This window comes from Salvelinus fontinalis, chromosome 2 (assembly GCF_029448725.1).
Source record: "Salvelinus fontinalis isolate EN_2023a chromosome 2, ASM2944872v1, whole genome shotgun sequence".
NCBI classification, from domain to species: Eukaryota; Metazoa; Chordata; class Actinopteri; order Salmoniformes; family Salmonidae; genus Salvelinus; species Salvelinus fontinalis.
Window position 1 is genome coordinate 94,822,622 of NC_074666.1, and position 25,164 is coordinate 94,847,785.

General features: G+C 43.1%; 1 protein-coding gene across 1 annotated transcript in view; it reads right to left on the bottom strand.

The window, feature by feature from the left end:
- Positions 1-25,164, bottom strand: part of LOC129867767 (unconventional myosin-XV-like) — a 414,777-nt gene that overhangs the window by 257,697 nt on the left and 131,916 nt on the right. The window contains exons 11-18 of the mRNA XM_055941278.1: positions 21,627-21,740; positions 17,569-17,627; positions 17,163-17,286; positions 14,744-14,839; positions 11,282-11,413; positions 10,543-10,668; positions 8,859-8,936; positions 4,475-4,629 (exon numbers count right to left, since the gene is read on the bottom strand). Coding sequence (XP_055797253.1) covers positions 4,475-4,629; positions 8,859-8,936; positions 10,543-10,668; positions 11,282-11,413; positions 14,744-14,839; positions 17,163-17,286; positions 17,569-17,627; positions 21,627-21,740 — 884 coding nt within the window. The remainder of the gene's footprint in view (positions 1-4,474; positions 4,630-8,858; positions 8,937-10,542; positions 10,669-11,281; positions 11,414-14,743; positions 14,840-17,162; positions 17,287-17,568; positions 17,628-21,626; positions 21,741-25,164) is intronic.

Sequence of the window (25,164 nt, forward strand, 5' to 3'; positions counted from 1 at the left end):
GTGAGAGCGCGTGGTGAGGAGACAGATTCTCGCCACGCCACCTGGTAGGAGCGACCTGTCAGGTAGGACGCAATCCAAGCGTGGGCCGTGCCGGAGATGCCCAACTCGGAGAGGGTGGAGAGGAGGATCTGATGGTTCACAGTATCGAAGGCAGCCGATAGGTCTAGAAGGATGAGAGCAGAGGAGAGAGAGTTAGCTTTAGCAGTGCGGAGCGCCTCCGTGATACAGAGAAGAGCAGTCTCAGTTGAGTGACTAGTCTTGAAACCTGACTGATTTGGATCAAGAAGGTCATTCTGAGAGAGATAGCAGGAGAGCTGGCCAAGGACGGCACGTTCAAGAGTTTTGGAGAGAAAAGAAAGAAGGGATACTGGTCTGTAGTTGTTGACATCGGAGGGATCGAGTGTAGGTTTTTTCAGAAGGGGTGCAACTCTCGCTCTCTTGAAGACGGAAGGGACGTAGCCAGCGGTCAAGGATGAGTTGATGAGCGAGGTGAGGTAAGGTAGAAGGTCTCCGGAAATGGTCTGGAGAAGAGAGGAGGGGATAGGGTCAAGCGGGCAGGTTGTTGGGCGGCCGGCCGTCACAAGACGCGAGATTTCATCTGGAGAGAGAGGGGAGAAAGAGGTCAAAGCACAGGGTTGGGCAGTGTGAGCAGAACCAGCGGTGTCGTTTGACTTAGCGAACGAGGATCGGATGTCGTCGACCTTCTTTTCAAAATGGTTGACGAAGTCGTCTGCAGAGAGGGAGGAGGGGGGGGGAGGGGGAGGAGGATTCAGGAGGGAGGAGAAGGTGGCAAAGAGCTTCCTAGGGTTAGAGGCAGATGCTTGGAATTTAGAGTGGTAGAAAGTGGCTTTAGCAGCAGAGACAGAAGAGGAAAATGTAGAGAGGAGGGAGTGAAAGGATGCCAGGTCCGCAGGGAGGCGAGTTTTCCTCCATTTCCGCTCGGCTGCCCGGAGCCCTGTTCTGTGAGCTCGCAATGAGTCGTCGAGCCACGGAGCGGGAGGGGAGGACCGAGCCGGCCTGGAGGATAGGGGACATAGAGAGTCAAAGGATGCAGAAAGGGAGGAGAGGAGGGTTGAGGAGGCAGAATCAGGAGATAGGTTGGAGAAGGTTTGGGCAGAGGGAAGAGATGATAGGATGGAAGAGGAGAGAGTAGCGGGGGAGAGAGAGCGGAGGTTGGGACGGCGCGATACCATCCGAGTAGGGGCAGTGTGGGAAGTGTTGGATGAGAGCGAGAGGGAGAAGGATACAAGGTAGTGGTCGGAGACTTGGAGGGGAGTTGCAATGAGGTTAGTGGAAGAACAGCATCTAGTAAAGATGAGGTCAAGCGTATTGCCTGCCTTGTGAGTAGGGGGGGAAGGTGAGAGGGTGAGGTCAAAAGAGGAGAGGAGTGGAAAGAAGGAGGCAGAGAGGAATGAGTCAAAGGTAGACATGGGGAGGTTAAAGTCACCCAGAACTGTGAGAGGTGAGCCGTCCTCAGGAAAGGAGCTTATCAAGGCATCAAGCTCATTGATGAACTCTCCAAGGGAACCTGGAGGGCGATAAATGATAAGGATGTTAAGCTTGAAAGGGCTGGTAACTGTGACAGCATGGAATTCAAAGGAGGCGATAGACAGATGGGTAAGGGGAGAAAGAGAGAATGACCACTTGGGAGAGATGAGGATCCCGGTGCCACCACCCCGCTGACCAGAAGGTCTCGGGGTGTGCGAGAACACGTGGGCAGACGAAGAGAGAGCAGTAGGAGTAGCAGTGTTATCTGTGGTGAGCCATGTTTCCGTCAGTGCCAGGAAGTCGAGGGACTGGAGGGACGCATAGGCTGAGATGAGCTCTGCCTTGTTGGCCGCAGATCGGCAGTTCCAGAGGCTACCGGAGACCTGGAACTCCACGTGGGTCGTGCGGGCTGGGACCACCAGGTTAGGGTGGGCGCGGCCACGCGGTGCGAAGCGTTTGTATGGTCTGTGCAGAGAGGAGAGAACAGGGATAGACAGACACATGGTTGACAGGCTACAGAAGAGGCTACGCTAATGCAAAGGAGATTAGAATGACAAGTGGGCTACACGTCTCGAATGTTCAGAAAGTTAAGCTTACGTTGCAAAAAATAAGAATAAAATACAAGATCTTATTGACTAAAATGATATAGTACTGCTGGCTGGTGAAGTAGCCTGGCTAGCAGTGGCTACGTTGTTGAAAGTGAAGCTGGCTAGGTAACCTCGACAATTTCACTAAATTTCTCTAAACTACACAATTATCATGGATACAAGGACAGGAAAGACAACTAGCTAACACTACGCTAATCAAGTCGTTCCTATTGTAATGTAAGTTTCTACAGTGCTGCTATTCGGTAGAAGTTGGCTAGCTAGCAGTGTTGGCTAGGTAGGAGGACGGCAGCGCGGGAGGCGAAAAATAGCTGGCTAGCTAACCGATAATTACTCAAAGCTACACAATTATCTTAGATAGAAAGATAGCAAAGAAAACTAAGTAGCTAGCTAACACTACACAAGTCAAGTCGTTCCGTTGTAATGTAATCGTTTCTACAGTGCTGCTAATCGGTGGCTAGCTGGCTAGCTAGCAGGGTTGACTACGTTACGTTAGGGCGAGAATACCTGGCTAGCGAACCTCAGCGAACCTTGATAACTACACAATTATCACCGATACAAAGACGGCTATGTAGCCAGCTAAGTAGCTAGCTAAGATCGAACAAATACAAATCAAAGATAGCAAAGACAACTGTGTAGTCAGCCAACACTACACTGATCAAGTCGTTCCGTTGTAATGCACTCGTTTCTACAATGCTGCTATTCGGTGGCAAGCTGGCTAGCTAGCAGTGTTTGGCTACGTTGCGTTATGTTAGGGCGAAAATAGCTGGCTGGCGAACCTCAATAACTACACAATTATGTTTGATGCAAAGACGGCTATGTAGCTAGCTAAGATCAAACAAATCAAACCGTTGTACTGTAGTGAAAATGAAAATCAGACCGTTGTACTATAATGAAAAGTTTATACTACTATTCGGTAGACGGTGGACGTTTGCTAGCTACTGGGCAGATAGCAGTGTGGACTACGATAGACGACGGAATACGATAATTACGCAATTATCTTTTATACACAGACGGCTAAGTAGCTAGCTAAGAAGAAATTGCTAAGGTTAGACAAATTAAACCGTTGTACTATAATGAAATGTAATGAAAATGAAATGAAAATTTATACTACCTGCAGAGCGAATGCAAATGCGACCGCTCGCTCCAAACTCCCAGAGCTTTCATAATAATAATAATAATAACACCTCTCCTCCTCCCTTTAATATTAATAATAATAATAACACCTCTCCTCCTCCCTTTAATAATGATAATAATAATAACACCTCTCCTCCTCCCTTTAATATTAATAATAATAATAACACCTCTCCTCCTCCCTTTAATATTAATAATAATAATAACACCCCTCCTCCTCCCTTTAATATTAATAATAATAATAACACCTCTCCTCCTCCCTTTAATATTAATAATAATAACACCTCTCCTCCTCCCTTTAATATTAATAATAATAATAACACCCCTCCTCCTCCCTTTAATATTAATAATAATAACACCTCTTCTCCTCCCTTTAATATTATTAATAATAATAACACCTCTCCTCCTCCCTTTAATATTAATAATAATAATAACACCTCTCCTCCTCCCTTTAATAATGATAATAATAATAACACCTCTCCTCCTCCCTTTAATATTAATAATAATAATAACACCTCTCCTCCTCCCTTTAATATTAATAATAACAACACCTCTCCTCCTCCCTTTAATATTAATAATAATAACACCTCTCCTCCTCCCTTTAATATTAATAATAATAATAACACCTCTCCTCCTCCCTTTAATATTAATAATAATAACACCTCTCCTCCTCCCTTTAATATTAATAATAATAACACCTCTCCTCCTCCCTTTAATATTAATAATAATAACACCTCTCCTCCTCCCTTTAATATTATTAATAATAATAACACCTCTCCTCCTCCCTTTAATATTATTAATAATAATAACACCTCTCCTCCTCCCTTTAATAATAATAATAATAATAACACCTCTCCTCCTCCCTTTAATATTAATAATAACACCTCTCCTCCTCCCTTTAATATTATTAATAATAACACCTCTCCTCCTCCCTTTAATGTTAATAATAATAATAACACCTCTCCTCCTCCCTTTAATATTAATAATAATAATAACACCTCTCCTCCTCCCTTTAATATTAATAATAATAACACCTCTCCTCCTCCCTTTAATATTAATAATAATAATAACACCTCTCCTCCTCCCTTTAATATTAATAATAATAATAACACCTCTCCTCCTCCCTTAAATATTAATAATAACACCTCTCCTCCTCCCTTTAATATTATTAATAATAACACCTCTCCTCCTCCCTTTAATATTAATAATAACACCTCTCCTCCCTTTAATATTAATAATAATAACACCTCTCCATCTTGTCTACCAGTTCCAGTAGTGACAGGGTGAACTTGGTGGAGACGGTGGGGGGCTGGTGTCTCCGGGTCACCGTGCTGCTCTTCCTCACATGACCTCTATGCTGACCTACGACCTCCGCGTGAACCAGGAAGAGGTTGGCCACCATCTGGAGAACACACAATAGATTTAGATAGACATTACATATTTATATCTGCCCCATTATGACGTCTGTGAGAGCATGGGCAGCACCATTGAGGCCATCTCCATTTAGAAGTAGTCCATTTTCTTCTACGACTACTATGAGTTGGTAAACAAACTGAAAGGGTGCATACTGCCACCTAGAGGGTGTTGTCTGAACAGGTATAAAGACAAGAAAGGGTGCATACTGCCTGTTTGTTAACAAGACATTTGTGGAGTGGTTGAAAAACAAGTTTTAATGACCTAAGTGTATGTAAACTTCCGACTTCAACTGTATGTGGCAGGACTGAAAAGCTCAGTTCTGGTGATTCTACTCCACAATTAAAGAAAATAAACCCCCTCCAGAAATGGGCCCAGTAACATATTGGTAGAAATCATGTTCATTATTATACATATATTGGACTATGCATCTAGCCTATAGTCAATATTATCAGATGTGCTGTTAGCAATAAGCATTATCACCTGCAGTCCAACTGATTTATCAGATGTGCTGTTAGCAATAAGCATTATCACCTGCTGTCCAACTGATTTATCAGATGTGCTGTTAGCATTATCACCTGCAGCCCAACTGATTTATCAGATGTGCTGTTAGCAATAGGCATTATCACCTGCAGTCCAACTGATTTATCAGATGTGAAGTTAGCATTATCACCTGCAGCCCAACTGATTTATCAGATGTGCTGTTAGCATTATCACCTGCAGTCCAACTGATTTATCAGATGTGCTGTTAGCAATAAGCATTATCACCTGCAGTCCAACTGATTTATCAGATGTGCTGTTAGCATTATCACCTGCAGTCCAACTGATTTATCAGATGTGATGTTAGCATTATCACCTGCAGTCCAACTGATTTATCAGATGTGCTGTTAGCAATAAGCATTATCACCTGCAGTCCAACTGATTTATCAGATGTGCTGTTAGCAATAAGCATTATCACCTGCTGTCCAACTGATTTATCAGATGTGCTGTTAGCATTATCACCTGCAGTCCAACTGATTTATCAGATGTGCTGTTAGCAATAAGCATTATCACCTGCAGTCCAACTGATTTATCAGATGTGCTGTTAGCAATAAGCATTATCACCTGCAGTCCAACTGATTTATCAGATGTGCTGTTAGCAATAAGCATTATCACCTGCAGTCCAACTGATTTATCAGATGTGCTGTTAGCAATAAGCATTATCACCTGCAGTCCAACTGATTTATCAGATGTGCTGTTAGCAATAAGCATTATCACCTGCAGTCCAACTGATTTATCAGATGTGCTGTTAGCATTATCACCTGCAGTCCAACTGATTTATCAGATGTGCTGTTAGCAATAAGCATTATCACCTGCAGTCCAACTGATTTATCAGATGTGATGTTAGCATTATCACCTGCAGTCCAACTGATTTATCAGATGTGCTGTTAGCAATAAGCATTATCACCTGCAGTCCAACTGATTTATCCTCTATAACCTCTAGCCTCTAACCTCTAGCCTCTAACCCCTAACCTCTAACCCCTAACCCCTAACCCCTAACCTCTAACCCCTAACCTCTAACCCCTAACACCTAACCCCTAACCTCTAACCCCTAACCTCTAACCTCTAACCCCTAACCTCTAACCCCTAACCTCTAACCTCTAACCCCTAACCCCTAACCTCTAACCCCTAACCCCTAACCTCTAACCCCTAACCCCTAACCTCTAACCCCTAACCCCTAACCTCTAACCCCTAACCTCTAACCCCTAACCCCTAACCTCTAACCCCTAACCCCTAACCCCTAACCTCTAACCTCTAACCTCTATCCCCTAACCTCTAACCCCTAACCTCTAACCCCTAACCCCTAACCTCTAACCCCTAACCTCTAACCCCTAACCCCTAACCTCATACCCCTAACCCCTAACCTCTAACCCCTCCTACCTTGTTCTTGCTGTGGCTGAACAGATCGAGAACCTGCTGTCCAACCTGGTCCTAGTTCTAACCCCTAACCTCTAACCTCTAACCCCTAACCCCTGACCCCTAACCTCTAACCCCTAACCTTTAACCCCTAACCTCTAACCTCTAACCCCTAACCTCTAACCCCTAACCTCTAACCCCTAACCCCTAACCTCTAACCCCTAACCCCTAACCCCTAACCTCTAACCCCTAACCTCTAACCCCTAACCCCTAACCTCTAACCTCTAACCCCTAACCTCTAACCCCTAACCCCTAACCTCTAACCCCTAACCTCTAACCCATAACCCCTAACCCCTAACCTCTAACCCCTAACCCCTAACCTCTAACCCTAACCTCTAACCTCTAATCCCTAACCCCTAACCTCTAACCCCTAACCCCTAACCTCTAACCTCTAACCCCTAACCTCTAACCCCTAACCCCTAACCTCTAACCCCTAACCTCTAACCCCTAACCTCTAACCTCTAACCCCTAACCCCTAACCTCTAACCTCTAACCTCTATCCCCTAACCTCTAACCCCTAACCTCTAACCCCTAACCCCTAACCTCTAACCCCTAACCCCTAACCTCTAACCCCTAACCCCTAACCTCTAACCTCTATCCCCTAACCTCTATCCCCTAACCTCTAACCCCTAACCTCTAACCTCTAACCCCTAACCCCTAACCTCTAACCCCTAACCTCTAACCCCTAACCCCTAACCTCTAACCTCTAACCTCTACCCCCTAACCTCTAACCCCTAACCTCTAACCCCTAACCCCTAACCTCTAACCCCTATCCCCTAACCCCTAACCCCTAACCTCTAACCCCTAACCTCTAACCCCTAACCCCTAACCTCTAACCTCTAACCCCTAACCTCTAACCTCTAACCCCTCCTACCTTGTTCTTGCTGTGGCTGAACAGATCGAGAACCTGCTGTCCATCCTGGTCCTAGTTCTAACCCCTAACCTCTAACCCCTAACCTCTAACCCCTAACCCCTAACCCCTAACCTCTAACCCCTAACCTCTAACCCCTAACCCCTAACCTCTAACCCCTAACCCCTACCCTCTAACCTCTAACCCCTAACCCCGAACCTCTAACCTCTAACATCTAACCTCTAACCCCTAACCCCTAACCTCTAACCCCTAACCTCTAACCCCTAACCTCTAACCTCTAACCCCTCCTACCTTGTTCTTGCTGTGGCTGAACAGATCGAGAACCTGCTGTCCAACCTGGTCGTAGTTCTAACCTCTAACCTCTAACCCCTAACCCCTAACCTCTAACCCCTAACCCCAAACCTCTAACCCCTTAACCTCTAACCCCTAACCCCTAACCTCTAACCCCTAACCCCTAACCTCTAACCCTTAACCCCTAACCCTTAACCCCTAACCCCTAACCCCTAACCTCTAACCCTTAACCTCTAACCTCTAACCTCTAACCCCTAACCTCTAACCCCTAACCTCTAACCCCTAACCCCTAACCTCTAACCTCTAACCCTTAACCTCTAACCTCTAACCTCTAACCCCTAACCCCTAACCTCTAACCCCTAACCCCTAACCTCTAACCTCTAACCTCTAACCTCTAACCCCTAACCTCTAACCCCTAACCTCTAACCCCTAACCTCTAACCCCTAACCCCTAACCTCTAACCCCTAACCTCTAACCTCTAACCTCTAACCTCTAACCCCTAACCTCTAACCCCTAACCCCTAACCCCTAACCTCTAACCTCTAACCCCTAACCTCTAACCCCTAACCTCTAACCCCTAACCTCTAACCCCTAACCCCTAACCTCTAACCCCTAACCTCTAACCTCTAACCCCTAACCTCTAACCTCTAACCCCTAACCTCTAACCCCTAACCTCTAACCCCTAACCTCTAACCTCTAACCCCTAACCTCTAACCCCTAACCTCTAACCCCTAACCCCTACCTCTAACCCCTAACCTCTAACCCCTAACCTCTAACCTCTAACCCCTAACCCCTAACCTCTAACCCCTAACCTCTAACCCCTAACCTCTAACCCCTAACCTCTAACCCCTAACCTCTAACCCCTAACCTCTAACCTCTAACCTCTAACCCCTAACCTCTAACCTCTAACCTCTAACCCCTAACCTCTAACCCCTAACCTCTAACCTCTAACCCCTAACCTCTAACCCCTAACCTCTAACCCCTAACCTTTAACCCCTAACCTCTAACCTCTAACCCCTAACCCCTAACCTCTAACCCCTAACCTCTAACCCCTAACCTCTAACCTCTAACCTCTAACCCCTAGCCCCTAACCCCTCCTACCTTGTTCTTGCTGTGGCTGAACAGGTCGAGAACCTGCTGTCCAACTTGGTCGTAGTTCTTATCCAGAAACTTGTGAACCTACAGAGAGATGACAGAAGGTATAGAGCAGGAAGAAACCATATTGTAAAGCCATTTACTGTAGGATCGGTTTTGGTCTGTTGTGTGTTTGGTCACATTTACTCTGTTGTGCATTATGGGATGTTTTGACTTGTTTTTGGCATGATTGGTAGAAGTTTTCCATGACAGAGGACACTATACAGTGTGTTTGGTCACATGTATATAGTTTAGGAAGCCAGGTGAGAGGAGAGAACAGAGGAGAGAGAACTCTGAGTGTTAGTTCTATAGGAGGAGAACTCTGAGTGTTAGTTCTAGTAAGGAGGAGAACGCTGAGTGTTAGTTCTTTAGGAGGAGAACTCTGAGTGTTAGTTCTATAGGAGGAGAACTCTGAGTGTTAGTTCTATAGGAGGAGAACTCTGAGTGTTAGTTCTATAGGAGGAGAACTCTGAGTGTTGGTTCTATAGGAGGAGAACTCTGAGTGTTAGTTCTATAGGAGGAGAACTCTGAGTGTTAGTTCTTTAGGAGGAGAACTCTGAGTGTTAGTTCTTTAGGAGGAGAACTCTGAGTGTTACTTCTATAGGAGAACTCTGAGTGTTAGTTCTATAGGAGGAGAACTCTGAGTGTTAGTTCTTTAGGAGGAGAACTCTGAGTGTTAGTTCTATAGGAGGAGAACTCTGAGTGTTAGTTCTTTAGGAGGAGAACTCTGAGTGTTAGTTCTTTAGGAGGAGAACTCTGAGTGTTACTTCTATAGGAGAACTCTGAGTGTTAGTTCTTTAGGAGGAGAACTCTGAGTGTTAGTTCTATAGGAGGAGAACTCTGAGTGTTAGTTCTATAGGAGGAGAACTCTGAGTGTTAGTTCTATAGGAGGAGAACTCTGAGTGTTACTTCTATAGGAGAACTCTGAGTGTTAGTTCTATAGGAGGAGAACTCTGAGTGTTAGTTCTATAGGAGGAGAACTCTGAGTGTTAGTTCTATAGGAGGAGAACTCTGAGTGTTAGTTCTATAGGAGGAGAACTCTGAGTGTTAGTTCTTTAGGAGGAGAACTCTGAGTGTTAGTTCTATAGGAGGAGAACTCTGAGTGTTAGTTCTATAGGAGGAGAACTCTGAGTGTTAGTTCTATAGGAGGAGAACTCTGAGTGTTAGTTCTATAGGAGGAGTGTTAGTTCTATAGGAGGAGTGTTAGTTCTATAGGAGAACTCTGAGTGTTAGTTCACCAAAGGCTTTTCATTTTTGTTTTTTATGGATCTTTTAATATTCACAATAAATGGGAACATCATCCAACCAAAGAGCTGCGTTGGGGAAGCTGATTCTGCTCTCACCTGTGGGGTCTCATTGGGATTCACTACATACACACTACCCACAACTATAGGTGTGTGTTACCTGGCAGGTGTGTGTGTGTGTGTGTGTGTGTGTGTGTGTGTGTGTGTGTGTGTGTGTGTGTGTGTGTGTGTGTGTGTGTGTGTGTGTGTGTGTGTGTGTGTGTGTGTGTGTGTGTGTGTGTACCTGGCAGGTGTGTGTGTGTACCTGGCAGGTGTGTGTGTGTACCAGTCAGGTGTGTGTGTGTAACTGGCAGGTGTGTGTGTGTAACTGGCAGGTGTGTGTGTGTAACTGGCTGGTGTGTGTGTACCTGGTAGGTGACCGGGCCAGCGAAGTGTTTGATGGTGAATTCTGGGAGGGGCATCTTTGGCTTCAGGTAGATCTTGTTGTTACCATGGTGATAATGACACTTCTGGAGGAAGGTGTGGTCTGTCGCCTAGCAACAGAGGAACAGAGCATCAACCAATGACTGAGCACAGTCAAGTCTGTCTGTCTGTCTGTCTGTCTGTCTGTCTGTCTGTCTGTCTGTCTGTCTGTCTGTCTGTCTGTCTGTCTGTCTGTCTGTCTGTCTGTCTGTCTGTCTGTCTGTCTGTCTGTCTGTCTGTCTGTCTGTCTGTCTGTCTGTCTGTCTGTCTGTCTGTCTGTCTGTCTGTCTGTCTGTCTGTCTGTCTGTCTGTCTGTCTGTCTGTCTGTCTGTCTGTCTGTCTGTCTGTCTGTCTGTCTGTCTGTCTGTCTGTCTGTCTGTCTGTCTGTCTGTCTGTCTGTCTGTCTGTCTGTCTGTCTGTCTGTCTGTCTGTCTGTCTGTCTGTCTGTCTGTCTGTCTGTCTGTCTGTCTGTCTGTCTGTCTGTCTGTCTGTCTGTCTGTCTGTCTGTCTGTCTGTCTGTCTGTCTGTCTGTCTGTCTGTCTGTCTGTCTGTCTGTCTGTCTGTGTGTGTGTGTGTGTGTGTGTGTGTGTGTGTGTGTGTGTGTGTGTGTGTGTGTGTGTGTGTGTGTGTGTGTGTGTGTGTGTGTGTGTGTGTGTGTGTGTGTGTGTGTGTGTGTGTGTGTACCTGGGGGAAACAGCTCTGATCGTCCAGGATCTTCAGTATGCCATGGGGTTTAGAGGAGATGAGGTCGATGCAGGCCTGGTTGTCGCTGAACGGGATGTCCTGCCACGGGATCTGCTCCCTGTTGTACTCCTCCTGACAGACACATGACATACAGGCTTCATAACGCATTATAACACTTTAGAACGGGACATACTGCCACGGGACCTGCTCCCTGTTATACTCCTCCTGACAGAGACATGACATACAGGCTTCATAACGCATTATAACACTTTAGAATGGGACATACTGCCACGGGTTCTACTCCCTGTTGTACTCCTCCTGACAGACACATGACATACAGGCTTCATAATGCATTAGAACACTTTGGAACGGGACATACTGCCACGGGATCTGCTCCCTGTTGTACTCCTCCTGACAGACACATGACATACAGGCTTCATAACGCATTATAACACTTTAGAACGGGACATATTGCCACGGGACCTGCTCCCTGTTATACTCCTCCTGACAGACACATGACATACAGGCTTCATAACGCATTATAACACTTTAGAACGGGAAATATTGCCACGGGATCTGCTCCCTGGTGTACTCCTCCTGACAGACACCTGACATACAGGCTTCATAATGCATTATAACACTTTAGAACGGGAAATATTGCCACGGGATCTGCTCCCTGGTGTACTCCTCCTGACAGACACATGACATACAGTCTTTATAACACGTTATAACACTTTAGAACAGGACATACTGCCACGGGATCTGCTCCCTGTTGTACTCCTCCTGACAGACACATGACATACAGGCTTCATAACGCATTATAACACTTTAGAATGGGACATACTGCCATGGGATCTGCTCCCTGTTGTACTCCTCCTGACAGACAGGCTTCATAACGCATTATAACACTCTAGAACAAGACGTACTGCCACGGGATCTGCTCCCTGTTGTACTCCTCCTGACAAACACATGACATACAGGCTTCATAACGCATTATAACACTTTAGAATGGGACATACTGCCATGGGATCTGCTCCCTGTTGTACTCCTCCTGACAGACACATGACATACAGGCTTCATAACGCATTATAACACTCTACAACACGACGTACTGCCACGGGATCTGCTCCCTGTTGTACTCCTCCTGACAAACACATGACATACAGGCTTCATAACGCATTATAACACTTTAGAATGGGACATACTGCCACGGGTTCTACTCCCTGTTGTACTCCTCCTGACAGACACATGACATACAGGCTTCATAATGCATTAGAACACTTTGGAACGGGACATACTGCCACGGGATCTGCTCCCTGTTGTACTCCTCCTGACAGACACATGACATACAGGCTTCATAACGCATTAGAACACTTTAGATTGGGACATACTGCCATGGGATCTGCTCCCTGTTGTACTCCTCCTGACAGACACATGACATACAGGCTTCATAACGCATTATAACACTTTAGAACAGGATGTCCTGCCACGGGATCTGCTCCCTGTTGTGCTCCTCCTGACAGACACATGACATACAGGCGTCATAATGAATTATAACACTTTAGAACAGGACATAGTGACAGGGGATCTGCTCCCTTCTGTCCTCTTCAATGAGTATCTGATATAAGACATGTCAGTCTCCTGTCCTCTTATATAAGACATGTCAGTCTCCTGTCCTCTGATATAAGACATGTCAGTCTCCTGTCCTCTTATATAAGACATGTCAGTCTCCTGTCCTCTGATATAAGACATGTCAGTCTCCTGTCCTCTGATATAAGACATGTCAGTTTCCTGCCCTCTTATATGAGACATGTCAGTCTCCTGTCCTCTTATAACCTCGCCTCCTCAATGAGTATCTGATATAAGACATGTCAGTCTCCTGTCCTCTTATATAAGACATGTCAGTTTCCTGCCCTCTTATATAAGACACGTCAGTCTCGTGTCCACTTATATAAGACATGTCAGACTCCTGTCCTCTTATATAAGACATGTCAGTCTCCTGTCCTCTTATATAAGACATGTCAGTCTCCTGTCCTCTTATATAAGACATGTCAGTCTCCTGTCCTCTTATAACCCTGCCTCTTCAACGAGTATCTGATATAAGACATGTCAGTCTCCTGTCCTCTTATATAAGATATGTCAGTCTCCTGTCCTCTTATATAAGACAGGTCAGTCTCCTGTCCTCTTATATAAGACATGTCAGTCTCCTGTCCTCTTATATAAGACATGTCAGTCTCCTGTCCTCTTATTTAAGACATGTCAGTCTCCTGTCCTCTTATTTAAGACATGTCAGTCTCCTGTCCTCTTATATAAGACAGGTCAGTCTCCTGTCCTCTTATATAAGACATGTCAGTCTCCTGTCCTCTTATATAAGACATGTCAGTCTCCTGTCCTCTTATATAAGACAGGTCAGTCTCCTGTCCTCTTATATAAGACATGTCAGTCTCCTGTCCTCTTATATAAGACAGGTCAGTCTCCTGTCCTCTTATATAAGACATGTCAGTCTCCTGTCCTCTTATATAAGACAGGTCAGTCTCCTGTCCTCTTATATAAGACAGTTCAGTCGACACGACAAAACTTATTCCCCCTCAGGAGACTGAAAAGATTTGGCATGGGTCCTCAGATCCTCCAAAGGTTCTACAGCTGCACCATCGAGAGCATCCTGTCTGGTTGCATCACTGCCTGGAACGGCAATTGCTCTGCCTCCGACCGCAAGGCACTACAGAGGGTAGTGCGTACGGCCCAGTACATCACTGGGGCCAAGCTTCCTGCCATCCAGGACCTCTACACCAGGCAGTGTCAGAGGAAGGCCCTAAAAATTGTCAAAGACTCCAGCCAACCTAGTCATAGACTGTTCTCTCTGCTACCCCACGGCAAGCGGTACCGGAGCACCAAGTCTAGGTCCAAGAGGCTTCTAAACAGCTTCTACCCCCCAGCCATAACACTCCTGAACATCTAATCAAATGGCTACCCAGACTATTTGCATTTTATGCCTGTGATACGTGGTTGTCCCACCTAGCAATCACCTAGCTATCTTCAGATGAATGCAGTAACTGTAAGTCTCTCTGGATAAGAACGTCTGTTAAATGACCAACATGGTAATGTAAAATAACACACCACGTAAAGGCTTCATAAGGCTTCATAAGGCTTCATACACATACCAATCAATTATAACAGGACATCCTGCCAGAGGTTGTGCTCCCTGCTGTACTTCTCCTGACAGGCAGATGACAAATAGGCTTCATACAGGCTTCATAAGGCTTCATAAGGCTTCATAAGGCTTCATACAGGCTTCATACAGGCTTCATAAGGCTTCATAAGGCTTCATACAGGCTTCATAAGGCTTCATACAGGCTTCATAAGGCTTCATACAGGCTTCATACAGGCTTCATAAGGCTTCATAAGGCTTCATACAGGCTTCATAAGGCTTCATAACGCGTAATAACACATATTAACCCTCACCTGTTCCTGTCTGAAGACGATCCTATTGAAGAAGAACTGCAGGGACTCATTAGCATAGTTGATACAGAGCTGCTCAAAGCTGTTGAAGGACAGGTCCTGGAGGAGACAGAGATACTGGGTTAGATACAGCTAACTGACAGAGATGTTGAAGGTCCTGGAGGAGACAGAGATCCTGGGTTAGATACAGCTAACTGACAGAGATGTTGAAGGTCCTGGAGGAGACAGAGATCCTGGGTTAGATACAGCTAACTGACAGAGATGTTGAAGGTCCTGGAGGAGACAGAGATACTGGGTTAGATACAGCTAACTGACAGAGATGTTGAAGGTCCTGGAGGAGACAGAGATCCTGGGTTAGATACAGCTAACTGACAGAGATGTTGAAGGTCCTGGAGGAGACAGAGATACTGGGTTAGATACAGCTAACTGACAGAGATGTTGAAGTTCCTGGAGGAGACAGAGATAACTGACAGAGATGTTGAAGATCCTGGAGGAGACAGAGATACTGGGTTAGATACAGCTAACTGACAGAGATGTTGAAGGTCCTGGAGGAGACAGAGATACTGGGTTAGATACAGCTAACTGACAGAATAATGACAGAGATGTTGAAGGTCCTGGAGGAGACAGAGATACTGAGTTAGATACAGCTAACTGACAGAGATGTTGAAGGTCCTGGAGGAGACAGAGATCCTGGGTTAGATACAGCTAACTGACAGAGATGTTGAAGGTCCTGGAGTAGACAAAGATACTGGGTTAGATACAGCTAACTGACAGAATAATGACAGAGATGTTGAAGGTCCTGGAGGAGACAGAGATCCTGGGTTAGATACAGCTAACTGACAGAGATGTTGAAGGTCCTGGAGGAGACAGAGATCCTGGGTTAGATACAGCTAACTGACAGAGATGTTGAAGGTCCTGGAGGAGACAGAGATACTGGGTTAGATACAGCTAACTGACAGAGATGTTGAAGGTCCTGGAGGAGACAGAGATACTGGGTTAGATACAGCTAACTGACAGAATAATGGAAACACAAGTTCATGAGGGATACAAGGTATATTGAAAGCAGGTGTTTCCACACAGGTGTGTTCCTGAGTTAATTAAGCAATTAGCATGGTTAAGGTCATGTATTTCAAAAATATAAATAATAAAAATTTAACCTTTATTTAACTAGGCAAGTCAGTTAAGAACATTTAAAAACAAATTATTATTTATGCCAAGGTGTATTAGGGAGGGACAGACAGATGGAGGGACAGACAGAGGGAAAGAGAGATGGAGGGACGGAGGGAGAGAGAGATGGAGGGACAGCAGAGGGAAAGAGAGATGGAGGGACGGAGGGAGAGAGAGATGGAGGGACGGAGGGAGAGAGAGATGGAGGGACGGAGGGACAGAGAGATGGAGGGACGGAGGGACAGAGAGATGGAGGGACAGACAGAGGGAGAGAGAGATGGATGGAGGGAGGGACAGACAGATGGAGGGGCAGACAGATGGAGGGACAGACAGAGGGAAAGAGAGATGGAGGGAGAGAGAGATGGAGGGACGGAGGGAGAGAGAGATGGAGGGACGGAGGGACAGAGAGATGGAGGGACGGAGGGACAGAGAGATGGAGGGACAGAGGGACAGAGAGATGGAGGGACGGAGGGACAGAGAGATGGAGGGACGGAGGGACAGAGAGATGGAGGGACAGACAGAGGGAGAGAGAGATGGAGGGACAGATGGATGGAGGGACAGACAGATGGAGGGACAGATGGATGGAGGGACAGACAGAGGGAGAGAGAGATGGAGGGACAGATGGACGGAGGGACAGAGAGATGGAGGGACAGAGAGATGGAGGGACGGAGAGATGGAGGGACAGACAGACAGAGGGAGAGAGAGATGGAGGGACAGACAGACAGAGGGAGAGAGAGATGGAGGGACAGACGGAGGGAGAGAGAGATGGATGGAGGGAGGGACAGACAGATGGAGGAACAGAGAGATGGAGGGACAGACAGAGGGAGAGAGAGATGGAGGGACAGACAGAGGGAGAGAGAGATGGAGGGACAGAGAGATGGAGGGACAGACAGAGGGAGAGAGAGATGGAGGGACAGACAGAGGGAGAGAGAGATGGAGGGACAGACAGAGGGAGAGAGAGATGGATGGAGGGAGGGACAGACAGATGGAGGGACAGACAGATGGAGGGACAGACAGATGGAGGGACAGATGGATGGAGGGACAGACAGAGGGAGAGAGAGATGGAGGGACAGATGGATGGAGGGACAGACAGAGGGAGAGAGAGATGGAGGGACAGACAGATGGAGGGACAGACAGATGGAGGGACGGAGGGAGAGAGAGATGGATGGAGGGAGGGAGAGACAGATGGAGGGACAGATGGATGGAGGGACAGACAGAGGGAGAGAGAGATGGAGGAACGGATAAAGTGGAGTACCTCAAAGCCATATATATCCAGTACAGATATTGACAGCGCGTGATGTCGAGGGTACACCTGTCCATTAATCCTCTCAGTCAGCCAGTGGAACAACAGAGCGTACAGAATCTTGGCAACAGCATCTCTGGAGCAGGAGACAGACAGACAGACAGACAGACAGACAGACACAGAGACAGACAGACAGACAGACAGACAGACAGACAGACAGACAGACAGACAGACAGACAGATATTCAGATGGACAACTGCTGCTGGGCTTAACAAGTGGCATGTCTACAGCATGCTGAAGAGTGCATGCTGGGAGTTAGAGCGTATTAGCTGTGGTTCCTACCTGGCGTCTACAGCATGCTGAAGAGTGCATGCTGGGAGTTGTAGTGAAGTTAGAGCGTATTAACTGTGGTTCCTACCTGGCGTCTACAGCGCTCTCTACTGTCAGAGGGGTGTAGATTTTCTCCCTCATGGTCTCCTGAAGAGACACAACACAGAAAGCTCAGTTAGTTACCAACAGAACAAACAGCTTGGATTGGTGGAACACAACTCATCACAACCAATCAAAGGAAAGTCATACTCTTCTCTATATTTGCAGTGTCAAATCTTTGCAGAGTCTTCCTCTCTCTCTCCTTAAAGGGTCTATCATGAAACCTCTCTCTCTCCTTAAAGGGTCTATCATGAAACCTCTCTCTCTCCTTAAAGGGTCTATCATGAAACCTCTCTCTCTCTCTCTCTCCTTAAAGGGTCTATCATGAAACCTCTCTCTCTCTCTCTCCTTAAAGGGTCTATCATGAAACCTCTCTCTCTCTCTCTCTCCTTAAAGGGTCTATCATGAAACCTCTCTCTCTCTCTCTCTCCTTAAAGGGTCTATCATGAAACCTCTCTCTCTCCTTAAAGGGTCTATCATGAAACCTCTCTCCTTAAACGGTCTATCGTGAAACCTCTCTCTCTCCTTAAAGGGTCTATCGTGAAACCTCTCTCTCTCCTTAAAGGGTCTATCGTGAAACCTCTCTCTCTCCTTAAAGGGTCTATCATGAAACCTCTCTCTCTCCTTAAAGGGTCTATCATGAAACCTCTCTCTCTCCTTAAAGGGTCTATCGTGAAACCTCTCTCTCCTTAAAGGGTCTATCATGAAACCTCTCTCTCTCCTTAAAGGGTCTATCATGAAACCTCTCTCTCTCTCCTTAAAGGGTCTATCATGAAACCTCTCTCTCTCCTTAAAGGGTCTATCATGAAACCTCTCTCTCTCTCCTTAAAGGGTCTATCCTGAAACCTCTATCTCTCTCCTTAAAGGGTCTATCATGAAACCTCTATCTCTCCTTAAACGGTCTATCGTGAAACCTCTCTCTCCTTAAAGGGTCTATCATGAAACCTCTATCTCTCCTTAAACGGTCTATCGTGAAACCTCTCTCTCCTTAAAGGGTCTATCATGAAACCTCTCTCTCCTTAAAGGGTCTATCATGAAACCTCTATCTCTCCTTAAACGGTCTATCGTGAAACCTCTCTCTCCTTAAAGGGTCTATCATGAAACCTCTCTCTCCTTAAAGGATCTATCATGAAACCTCTCTCTCCTTAAAGGGTCTATCGTGAAACCTCTCTCTCCTTAAAGGGTCTATCATGAAACCTCTCTCTCTCCTTAAAGGGTCTATCATGAAACCTCTCTCTCTCCTTAAAGGGTCTATCATGAAACCTCTCTCTCTCTCTCTCCTTAAAGGGTCTATCATGAAAACCTCTCTCTCCTTAAAGGGTCTATCATGAAACCTCTCTCTCTCCTTAAAGGGTCTATCATGAAAACCTCTCTCTCCTTAAAGGGTCTCTCATGCAACCAATCTATTTTACTACTCCCTCTCTCTCTCTGAGGTAAACAGTAATTGATCTGTGTGGGACCCCAATGACTTCCATTAAACACAGTGTGTATAGAGTAGAGATGATAGAGTACTAGATACTGTATTCAGGGAGTAGAGATGATGGGGTACTAGATACTGTATTCAGGGAGTAGAGATGATAGAGTACTAGATACTGTATTCAGGGAGTAGAGATGATAGAGTACTAGATACTGTATTCAGGGAGTAGAGATGATAGAGTACTAGATACTGTATTCAGGGAGTAGAGATGATAGAGTACTAGATACTGTATTCAGGGAGTAGAGATGATAGAGTACTAGATACTGTATTCAGGGAGTAGAGATGATAGAGTACTAGATACTGTATTCAGGGAGTAGAGATGATAGAGTACTAGATACTGTATTCAGGGAGTAGAGATGATAGAGTACTAGATACTGTATTCAGGGAGTAGAGATGATAGAGTACTAGATACTGTATACAGGGAGTAGAGATGATAGAGTACTAGATACTGTATTCAGGGAGTAGAGATGATAGAGTACTAGATACTGTATTCAGGGAGTAGAGATGATAGAGTACTAGATACTGTATTCATGGAGTAGAGATGAAATAGTACTAGATACTGTATTCAGGGAGTAGAGATGATAGAGTACTAGATACTGTTTTCAGGGAGTAGAGATGATAGAGTACTAGATACTGTATTCAGGGAGTAGAGATGATGGGGTACTAGATACTGTATTCAGGGAGTAGAGATGATAGAGTACTAGATACTGTATTCAGGGAGTAGAGATGATAGAGTACTAGATACTGTATTCAGGGAGTAGAGATGATAGAGTACTAGATACTGTATTCAGGGAGTAGAGATGATAGAGTACTAGATACTGTATTCAGGGAGTAGAGATGATAGAGTACTAGATACTGTATTCAGGGAGTAGAGATGATAGAGTACTAGATACTGTATTCAGGGAGAAGAGATGATAGAGTACTAGATACTGTATTCAAGGAGTAGAGATGATAGAGTACTAGATACTGTATTCAGGGAGTAGAGATGATAGAGTACTAGATACTGTATTCAGGGAGTAGAGATGATAGAGTACTAGATACTGTATTCAGGGAGTAGAGATGATAGAGTACTAGATACTGTATTCAGGGAGAAGAGATGATAGAGTACTAGATACTGTATTCAGGGAGAAGAGATGATAGAGTACTAGATACTGTATTCAAGGAGTAGAGATGATAGAGTACTAGATACTGTATTCAGGGAGTAGAGATGATAGAGTACTAGATACTGTATTCAGGGAGTAGAGATGATAGAGTACTAGATACTGTATTCAGGGAGTAGAGATGATAGAGTACTAGATACTGTATTCAGGGAGTAGAGATGATAGAGTACTAAATACTGTATTCAGGGAGTAGAGATGATAGAGTTCTAGATACTGTATTCAGGGAGTAGAGATGATAGAGTACTAGATACTGTATTCAAGGAGTAGAGATGATAGAGTACTAGATACTGTATTCAGGGAGTAGAGATGATAGAGTACTAGATACTGTATTCAGGGAGTAGAGATGATAGAGTACTAGATACTGTATTCAGGGAGTAGAGATGATAGAGTACTAGATACTATATTCAGGGAGTAGAGATGATAGAGTACTAAATACTGTATTCAGGGAGTAGAGATGATAGAGTTCTAGATACTGTATTCAGGGAGTAGAGATGATAGAGTACTAGATACTGTATTCAGGGAGTAGAGATGATAGAGTACTAGATACTGTATTCAGGGAGTAGAGATGATAGAGTACTAGACACTGTATTCAGGGAGTAGAGATGATAGAGTACTAGATACTGTATTCAGGGAGTAGAGATGCTCAGTAGAGATGATAGAGCAGAGATGATAGAGTACTAGATACTGTATTCAGGGAGTAGAGATGATGGGGTACTAGATACTGTACTCAGGGAGTAGAGATGATAGAGTACTAGATACTGTATTCAGGGAGTAGAGATGATAGAGTACTAGACACTGTATTCAGGGAGTAGAGATGATAGAGTACTAGACACTGTATTCAGGGAGTAGAGATGATAGAGTACTAGATACTGTATTCAGGGAGAAGAGATGATAGAGTACTAGATACTGTATTCAGGGAGAAGAGATGATAGAGTACTAGATACTGTATTCAAGGAGTAGAGATGATAGAGTACTAGATACTGTATTCAGGGAGTAGAGATGATGGAGTTCTAGATACTGTATTCAGGGAGTAGAGATGATAGAGTACTAAATACTGTATTCAGGGAGTAGAGATGATAGAGTTCTAGATACTGTATTCAGGGAGTAGAGATGATAGAGTACTAGATACTGTATTCAGGGAGTAGAGATGCTCAGTAGAGATGACAGAGCAGAGATGATAGAGTACTAGATACTGTATTCAGGGAGTAGAGATGATAGAGTACTAGATACTGTATTCAGGGAGTAGAGATGATAGAGTACTAGACACTGTATTCAGGGAGTAGAGATGATAGAGTACTAGATACTGTATTCAGGGAGTAGAGATGATAGAGCAGAGATGACAGAGCAGAGATGATAGAGCACTAGATACTGTATTCAGGGAGTAGAGATGCTCAGTAGAGATGTCCTGACCGTGACTTTGTGTGTGATGGCCTTCTGGAGTCCCTCAGGGGAGATCTGGAGCAGTTCAGCGATGACTCTGATCTCCTGAGCACTGACCACAGACGCCACCTGCTGGCCGTCCGCCTGCAGTACAACACATGAACATCACGTGATTTATCAAAGGTCCAACATCATCTGCATTATCCCAACCCCTCTGAAACACACACAGCAGGAGCCCTCTTCTCCAACTATACAGTAGAATGTTCTAGAGGAGAGCTATTCCATATTATAGGGATACTACATATTATACTGATACTGCATATTATACTGATACTACATATTATACTGATACTACATATTATAGGGATACTACATTCTATAGTGATACTACATATTATAGTGATACTCCATATTATAGTGATACTCCATATTACTACATATTATAGTGATACTCCATATTATACTGATACTCCATATTATAGTGATACTCCATATTATAGTGATACTCCATATTACTACATATTATAGTGATACTCCATATTATACTGATACTCCATATTATAGTGATACTACATATTATAGTGATACTACATATTATAGTGATACTCCATATTATAGTGATACTCCATATTACTACATATTATAGTGATACTCCATATTATACTGATACTCCATATTATAGTGATACTACATATTATAGTGATACTACATATTATAGTGATACTCCATATTATAGTGATACTACATATTATACTGATACTACATATTATACTGATACTCCATATTATAGTGATACTCCATTTTATACTGATACTACATATTATAGTGATACTACATATTATAGTGATACTACATATTATAGTGATACCACATATTATAGTGATACTACATATTATAGTGATACTACATATTATAGTGATACTCCATATTATACTGATACTACATATCATAGTGATACTACATATTATAGGGTTACTACATATTATAGTGATACTACATATTATAGTGATACTACATATTATAGTGATACTACATATTATAGTGATACTACATATTATAGGGATACTACATATTATAGGGATACTACATATTATAGTGATACTCCATATTACTACATATTATAGTGATACTACATATTATAGTGATACTCCAAATTATAGTGATACTCCATATTATAGGGATACTACATATTATAGGGATACTACATATTATAGTGATACTCAATATTACTCCATATTATATTGATACTCCATATTATAGTGATACTACATATTATAGGGATACTACATATTATAGTGATACTCCATATTATAGGTATACTACATATTATAGGGATACTCCATATTACTACATATTATATTGATACTACATATTATAGGGATACTCCATATTATAGGGATACTACATATTACTATATATTATAGTAAAACTCCATATTATAGTGATACTCCATATTATAGGGATACTACATATTACTACATATTATAGTGATACTCCATATTATAGGGATACTACATATTACTACATATTATAGTGATACTCCATATTATAGGGATACTACATATTACTACATATTATAGTGATACTACAAATTATAGTGATACTCCATATTACTACATATTATAGTGATACTACATATTATAGTGATACTCCATATTATAGTGATACTACATATTATATTGATACTACATATTATAGTGATACTACATATTATAGTGATACTACATATTATAGTGATACTACATATTACTACATATTATAGTGATACTCCATATTATAGTGATACTACATATTACTACATATTATAGTGATACTACATATTATGGCGATACTACATATTATAGTGATACTACATATTACTACATATTATACTGATACTCCGTATTATAGTGATACTCCATATTATAGTGATACTACATATTATAGTGATACTACATATTATACTGATACTACATATTATAGTGATACTACATATTATAGTGATACTACATATTACTACATAGTATAGTGATACTACATATTATACTGATACTACATATTACTACATATTATAGTGATACTCCACATTATATTGATACTCCATGTTATAGAGACACTACATATTACTACATATTATAGTGATACTACATATTATAGTGATACTACATATTACTACATAGTATAGTGATACTACATATTACTACATATTATAGTGATACTACATATTATAGTGATACTACATATTACTACATAGTATAGTTACACTGCATATTATAGTGATACTACATATTATAGTGATACTACATATTACTACATATTATAGCTATACTACATATTACTACATATTATAGTTATACTACATATTATAGTGATACTACATATTACTACATATTATAGTGATACTACATATTATAGTGATACTACATATTACTACATAGTATAGTGATACTACATATTACTACATATTATAGTGATACTACATATTATAGTGATACTACATATTACTACATAGTATAGTTACACTGCATATTATAGTGATACTACATATTATAGTAATACTACATATTACTACATATTATAGCTATACTACATATTACTACATATTATAGTTATACTACATATTATAGTGATACTACATATTACTACATATTATAGTGATACTACATATTATAGTGATACTACATATTACTACATATTATAGTGATACTACATATTATACTGATACTACATATTATACTGATACTACATATTATACTGATACTACATATTATACTGATACTACATATTATACTGATACTACATATTATGTGTAGATTGATGAGGTAAACAGTCATACCTCGTATCTTTAAGGTTCGGGTTAGACAGCCATACCTCGTATCTTTAAGGTTCGGGTTAGACAGCCATACCTCGTATCTTTAAGGTTCGGGTTAGACAGCCATACCTCGTATCTTTAAGGTTCGGGTTAGACAGCCATACCTCGTATCTTTAAGGTTCGGGTTAGACAGCCATACCTCGTATCTTTAAGGTTCGGGTTAGACAGCCATACCTCGTATCTTTAAGGTTCGGGTTAGACAGCCATACCTCGTATCTTTAAGGTTCGGGTTAGACAGCCATACCTCGTATCTTTAAGGTTCGGGTTAGACAGTCATACCTCGTATCTTTAAGGTTCGGGTTAGACAGTCATACCTCGTATCTTTAAGGTTTGGGTTAGACAGCCATACCTCGTATCTTTAAGGTTCGGGTTAGACAGTCATACCTCGTATCTTTAAGGTTCGGGTTAGACAGTCATACCTCGTATCTTTAAGGTTCGGGTTAGACAGCCATACCTCGTATCTTTAAGGTTCGGGTTAGACAGCCATACCTCGTATCTTTAAGGTTCGGGTTAGACAGCCATACCTCGTATCTTTAAGGTTCGGGTTAGACAGCCATACCTCGTATCTTTAAGGTTCGGGATAGACAGTCATACCTCGTATCTTTAAGGTTCGGGTTAGACAGCCATACCTCGTATCTTTAAGGTTCGGGTTAGACAGCCATACCTCGTATCTTTAAGGTTCGGGTTAGACAGCCATACCTCGTATCTTTAAGGTTC